Source organism: Humulus lupulus, chromosome 4, assembly GCF_963169125.1.
Source record: "Humulus lupulus chromosome 4, drHumLupu1.1, whole genome shotgun sequence".
NCBI classification, from domain to species: domain Eukaryota; kingdom Viridiplantae; phylum Streptophyta; class Magnoliopsida; order Rosales; family Cannabaceae; genus Humulus; species Humulus lupulus.
The window spans coordinates 44,936,660-44,944,028 of NC_084796.1; the positions used below are offsets into that span (position 1 = coordinate 44,936,660).

The 7,369-nt window shown below is 34.6% G+C and overlaps 1 protein-coding gene across 1 annotated transcript; it reads right to left on the reverse strand.

Moving 5' to 3' along the window:
- Window positions 1–4,694: 4,694 nt before the first annotated feature.
- On the reverse strand, window positions 4,695–6,113 carry LOC133832131 (uncharacterized). The gene has a single exon (XM_062262515.1). It carries the CDS (start codon window positions 6,111–6,113, stop codon window positions 4,695–4,697), a length of 1,419 nt encoding a protein of 472 aa, XP_062118499.1.
- Between the last annotated feature and the right edge of the window lie 1,256 nt (window positions 6,114–7,369).

The window sequence follows — 7,369 nt, forward strand, 5'->3', positions numbered from 1 at the left end:
TGAGTTTTGATTTTTCTAGTTCAGAGATAAAAAGTGAGATTGATGATGGTCCTTTGGTCATTTTGTTTTTTGTAATTGTTGTTGTTGAGGTTGATTTCTGGGTTTGGGACTGTCAACAACCGATAATGGGAAGGATGAAGAGAGAGAAAACATTTTTTTTTCTTTATTTTATTCTTCAAATCAATTTTATTTACTTCTAGTGTTTTATTTTATTTTATGATATAATTTTAATTCATTTACAAATAATAAATGAAATTAATTCAGGTTAAATGAGGCCAAACTGGTTATTTAAAAAATATTGTTGATCAAAATCAAACGAATGGTACCATTTTTTACCAAATTACATTTTACAAGGTACCTACTAAGTATTATACGTAATATAAGGTACCCAACTGTGTAATTGGAAAAAACATAGTATAAATGGTCTAATTTTTTTTTTAAGAATGATTTACTATTTTTTATATTTTATTAATGTATTTTAAAAGAAAAAAGAAATAAAAATAATATTTAGAGACTTAAATGATACGATTTGAAAATGTTGAGGACTTAACTGATACAAAATCAACTTTCGGAACTTAAGTGTTACAAAGTGTAAATAATGAAGATTGCAACAGAAATATAATCATTGCAAATAGGATAATGTCTTTTGGGGTCACATTATTGTGTGTATAATGAATATCAACTTTTTTTTTTTCGAACAAACTCAATTAGATAACTGAGTTATCTAATAAGAAAACACTTATTGTCCTAATAGGGTCCTCTTTAATTTTTTATTTATTTTACATGTGTTTTTACGTGATTTTGTAGTATATTAGTAATTTTTTAAAAAAATTTAATTTAATTTTAGAAAATATTTAATACATTGGACTATTAATATGATGTAATATATATTAAATTTATAAAATCTATTTTATTTTATTTTATTTTTAAATAAGTGAATATTACACTGAATTTTTTTTTTGCACTTAGCTTTTTTTTTTATATGGGATTTTGCATTTGTTAATGTTTCCATGCTTTTTTTTTAATATATGGCATTTTGTTCTCCATATAAATCATTTTTTTAGGAAATAAGTCATAGTTTGTAGCTTAATTAAGTTATATTATTTTTTAATGACACTTTTGTCATTTTCATTTAACAGTTGTATCTATTATATTTTCACACTTTTATCTCACATTTTCCCCACGTTTTTAAAATTTTCATAATTGTTTTCTATCAACATTTTTTTAATGAAGGCTTTTTTTTTTTTTTTTTTGAGGAAAAGAAGAACTTTATTAATCAACAAACACAAGACAACTACAGACCCAGCACTAGCTAACAGCTACAGCAAACAACAAGAAGCAAGAGTTAAAGAGAGTTTATAAGGCCAATTACATCTCTTTCTCTTTTCTTAGCCTTAGAGCAATTAATTCCCTTAACTCTAGCTTTGATAGCTAATTTTATAGATGAACTAACTACCATCACTGAGCTACAACATAAATCAAACAAACACCTATTTCTATTACAGCAAACAGAATAAAAAATAGCTGAAAGAATTGCATTCCAAACCGAAGACAGCAAGTCTGAACAGACATTGGTGCTCCAAATCTTCCAGGTTCCAATGGTATGAGGCCAGCCATTAAATCCGAACCAGGAACTAACTTCTTGCAGAATTTTCTTAGTGAAAGTGTAGTAAAAAAAGAGGTGTTGATGGGACTCAGTGACACTTTCACAAACAGGGCAGAAATAAGAGGCCAGCTCCATTATTTTCCCAAGATTATCCCGAATAAGAAGGTGTTCATTCATCACTTGCCAGGAAATAAATCTGTGTTTCGGGACACATAAACGATGCCATATAGCAGAAGAATACCGAACCTCGCTAGCTGTTATAAGAGAAAGATAAAAAAAATTCGCTTTGAATTTACCTCTTAACCCCGAAGAAGATACAACAGCACAATCTATAACATTTCTCAGCTTCAAGAGTTTCCGAAAGTACCAGCTTGTGTCATTTATTAAAGGGACAGACCAGAAACTTTGACCTTTGAGGTAGATCGAGTCTATCCATTTGACCCACAGGCAATCCTTTTTGTTCGAAATAGCCCAAATGTGTTTGGCCATCATCGCAATATTCCATTTCCTACCTTCAAAGAAGCCAACTCCTCCATACTTTTTGGGAAGACAGACTTGCTCCCAAGACGTGAGGTGAAGTTTGCTTCGGTTCCCTTTCAACCCCCATAGAAAATCTCGGCAACTTTTATCAATGACAGCAACAACTTTCTGAGGAAGGATGAAGATATTCATCCAGAAATTCCTAATCCCAAGAAGGACTGAATGAATGAGTTGGGCTCGGCCCGCAAAATAAAGATTCCTGCTTGCCCAGAAATGGAGGTTCCGCTGAATTTTTTCAATGATTTCCCCACAGTCTGCAGCTCTCCATTTTGTTGGTCTAAGATGAACTCCAAGATACTTAAGTGGGAAAGAGCCTTCTTTCATTTGAGTAATCTCCAAAAGTTGAGCTTTGCAACCCTCTCTAATGCCTCCAAAGTATATATGAGACTTAGTGTTGTTGATTGAGAGGCCTGTTGTGGCACAAAAGCTATCAATAGCTGACTGAGTAAGTCTCATTGATTTCTCATTACCTTTACAAAAAATCACTAGATCATCTGCAAAACAGAGATTGACAAGTTTTAAATGCTTACATAAGGGATGGAAACCAAAACCTTTTTGTTCATAAGTCTGAAGTAGAAGCCGAGATAGATACTCCATAATCAAAACAAATAAAAGAGGAGATATTGGATCTCCTTGTCTAAGGCCCTTTTCCCCTCTAAAGGTGCCATGAAGTCGACCATTGAGTATCAACGAATAAGAGGTTCCCTTTAAACAAACCAGCACCCAATGAATGAACCTCGAAGGGAAACAAAGACCCTTGAGAAGGTCAGCCACAAACTGCCAATCAATTGTATCGTAAGCTTTACTGAGATCGATCTTCATAATACATCTAGCTGAAATGTTTTTTCTTGTATAACCCTTGAGCAAGTCCTGAAAAATAAGTATATTATGCGCCAAGAGACGATTTTTGATAAAAGCCCCTTGATTACTGTGGATCAATGTAGGAAGGACTTCAGACAAACGAGAACAAAGAATTTTAGAAATGCATTTATAGAGCGTATTGCAGCAAGCAATAGGTCTATAATCTGCTGCATTTTTTGGGAAATCAATCTTCGGAATGAGGGAGATAACAGTCTCATTAAGTTCGTTGGGAAGAACACCATCACGAAAAAAATTTAGCACAGCCATGCAAATATCATTTCCTATCTCATTCCAAAGGCCTTTGAAAAAACCCGCACCAAACCCGTCCGGACCGGGGCTCTTAATTGAGTGAATGCCAAACATAGCTTCTTTCACATCTTCCTTCGTGAAAGGCCTGATCAATTTGACCTGCTGCGAAACAGAAAGCTTTTCACCAAAACTCAGGCTATTGGTATCGATCTTATTATTGGCCGAGCTCTTCTTCCCCATGAAGTTCCTGAAGTGATTAAAGTAGTGCTCTACCACCTTATCATAATCATCAATTACCTCCTCATTTACCACAAATGAAGTGATTCTGTTCTCAGCCCTCCTCTTCTTCATGATTGCATGAAAGTAATGGGAATTCTCATCATTAAATTGCAGCCATGTTATTTTACTGGTTTGTTGGAGGAAACTAACATACCTCTTCCTAGCTTGAATAAGCTCTTGAAGCTTGACTTGTTCAGTTAATTGGTGCACTGTATTGAGAGGGTCATTAGCTAAGGCACCTTGGGCCAAATTGAAGCTTTCCTTAGCTACCTGATAGCTGTGAGGAATGTCTCCTAATTCCTTTTTGTGGAATTTCTTTAACTCATGTTTCACCCTGTAGAGTTTTAGGATAATACCAGCAAGGCCTTCCTTAGTAGTAGCTTTGTTCTAGCTATCAAGAACAATGTCTTTGAACATACTATGGAACATCCAGCAGTCAAAGAACCTAAAAGGCTTGATTCCAATATTCCCTATAACATGGTTCTTGATTACACAATAACTATGATATGAAATACTGTCCCATTTACAAATTCCTTCTGTGTTAGGAAAGTGATCCAACCATTTTTCATTAGTAAAGACCCTATCCAACTTTGAGTAAATCCGATCCCCTATATCATGCTTATTGGACCAGGTGTACGAGGAACTAGCACAACGAAATTCATCTAATTGGCCTAAAGAAAGCCAATTTTGAGCATCAAAAACCTCCTTAGCAATTATAGGTCTACCTCCATTCCTGTCTTGATAGCTAAACATAGCATTGAAATCTCCTAAAACAATCCAAGGAAGGTTTAAGTATCCTAACCCAGCAAGCTTATCCCACAATACTTTCCTATCCATAATAGAATTAGAGCCATAAACAGCAGTTAAAAAGAACTCTGTTTTATGACCAGGAACTCTGATTTTACAATGCACAAACTGAGTGTCTTCGCCAAGAATTTGAACTTGCACAAACTTCGATTGCCAAATAAGCAATATTCTGTAAGATATCACACTACTCGAGTAATAATCCCAGTTAGGAAAACTATTACTGATTATTCCTGCTGTTTTCTCATGGTGGACTTTGGTCTCAAAGAGCGCCCCAAAACCAATATTATTCAAATGACACAAGTCACGAATATCTCTCTGTTTATTTCCTTTATTCATACCCCGAACATTCCTACTAAGGATATTGCACTTCTCCATATTGACTAGAGTTAGAAGTGGTAGCCAAATTCCCATCCCTTGGCTCTTGAAGCGCTGCATAGCCATTTCGAGTTATTGCTTTAGAAGGCAGGACAGTATTGGTCTTGGTACCTCTCCTTCTTGGCGTTATCCACTCGCCCCCCATTCCTATATCCTTTGCCACACCTGTTTTACTGACAGTAACTTGCTTTGCTGCTGTACCTACATTAGAATTAGCTGACTTGTTTACAGTAATAGCAGCTGTTTCACATGAATGAAAGGCATCCTGAGAAGTAGCAGAAATTCCAATAACAGCAGCTGATTCACTTAAGGCATCCTGAGAAGTAGTAGCCTGCTTATTATCAACAGATGGTTCAGCCATATTCTTTTCAGCAACCATCTCTGGTTTCTTAGTATCTGGATTGGACTTCTTAACCCAAATGTACCCTTTATCCTTCGAATAATTCACCACAGTGTGACCCAAACAGTCACAAGCTTTGCATTTAGAAGGAAGCCATTCGTACTCCACCAATTGGTCAACTAGCTGATCTCTTTCATTAACAAACGAGATAGTTTTAGGGGGGGTCTCAGAGATTTCCATGTCAACAAGGACTCTCGCAAATTTGACCATCGATCTATCACGAGTAACTTGATCAATCATAATGGGTTTGCCTATAGTGCTAACTAAAGCACTTAGACTATTACGACCCCAATATTGAAGCCCCAAGCCGTCTAAACTAACCCAAACCGGAACCGATTTCACCATTTGCATTGTGTCCATATCAGATGTCCAGGGCCGAAGAACAACCGGTTTTTTGTCGAAGTGAATCACACAAGTTTCCAGGACTAGATCCCTAGTAGCAATATCTCGAAAGCTAACCAAGGCAAATCCAGAATTCATACGGACTATCCGATCAATACCAAGGTTACCCCAGTCTCTTTTCACAAATCCTTCAAAAACTCGAAAAGGGGGATTAGCACCCAAAACTACACAAACAATCAATGAGCGCCAAAAAGATGCTTCAACCTCAATTTCATCCATGTCTAGTTTAGCTATTATTTGATCCCCAACCTTCATAGGCTCTATGAAATCCAAGCTAGTAGACGGAGTTTTCACCTGATTGGCTTTGAATTTGCTCCACACATCTTTGGCTGAGTTCTGATAATCAGTTTTCTCCACCTCCTCGGCCCAACTAGCTGCTTTGGACGAACCAGGTATGCCCTCTGTATCCTCTGGCAACAATTGCTCAGCATATGAATCAGCTTCCAAAACTTCACATGGGTCATGGTATTCCTCAACATTATTCTCCAGTACGACATGTTCTTGAATTGAAGGGAGATCTGGTTTCGTCTGAAGAAAATCCGTAGAAACGGCCACCGCCGCCGGCTTCGGCGCCTCCTTTTTCTTCCGACCCATGGGGAGAGAGAAGGAAGCTCCACACGCCTTTTGGTATATTTTATTAAAAACTAAAAAAAATTATAGAAGCAATGAAGCTTTTTTTTTAATATTATTATTTTAGTTTTTTCTTTCCATTTGATTTTGAAGTTGTTCATGTTCACGTTTGTTGTGTTGGAAGTAATTTACAATAGAAGAATACACCTAGAAACTAAAATGATGGATAATGATAGAAGAGCTTTTTATTTTTATTTTTATTTTTTAATAATAAGGTGCATGGACATTTTTGGTTTCCGGTTATGTCATGGGCATTTATGGTTTTTGTTATGTACATATATTGTGAATGATGGGTCTTGTTTGAAACAAATTTAACTCCAATAAAAAAATGTTGTGGCTTGGTGATGTGGATATTTTTCTCTAAAGGATTAGTCCAAGGTAAATCTAGATGAAATAATTTTTATTTCACTATTATGCGCTTATAGTGGATTTTTTTCTATTAAATTGAAGGCTTAGAGTATTTTAATGATAATATGAAACATAAATAATCACTCCTAATCTAAAGCACTATGCTAGCGTAAATATTTTTAATATATATCATCTAAAATATTCCAAAAAGTGTTGGAAAATGTATCATACATAATCATCTAAAAAAAAAGTGAAATGGTTTGTGTGATAGTAAATATTGCTTGTGACTTTACTAGTTTCTCTTAAACTTAATAGCTAGCTCTATTGGTGTTAGAAACTAGTAATTTGTTACAATATTTTTAATTTTAACTAGTTATTCCATTAGTTTTTTTAGATTATGATACTTGTACGTTGTAAACAGATACCATGTACTCTGAAATTTTAGATTTTAGAAAATTAGTAGCAGGTTACAGCTGAAAAATTAAAATTGATAACTAGTTATTCCATCGTGCTCAATTTTTATTTTTTATTTATTTTTTATATAGACTTGTAACCAATTATCATGGACTTTGAAACTGAAAATCTAGTAATTGCTACTTTTTAGTCTTTCTAATATACTATTAACTAATACTCTTTGAAATTAAACAGAATGATGATTAATTACTCTAATAGCTTATTTGAAAAGTGAAAATAATGATAACTAGTTAGTGCATTGTGTTTTTTGTTTTGTAGATTATGATAGACTTGTAATTGGTTACCGTGCACTTTAAAATTGAAGAAACTAATAACAGGTTACTTTAGAGTCTTTTCAAAATATTATTAATTACTTCCATACATTATGAAACTGAAGAAGAACAAAATCTTGTTACTTT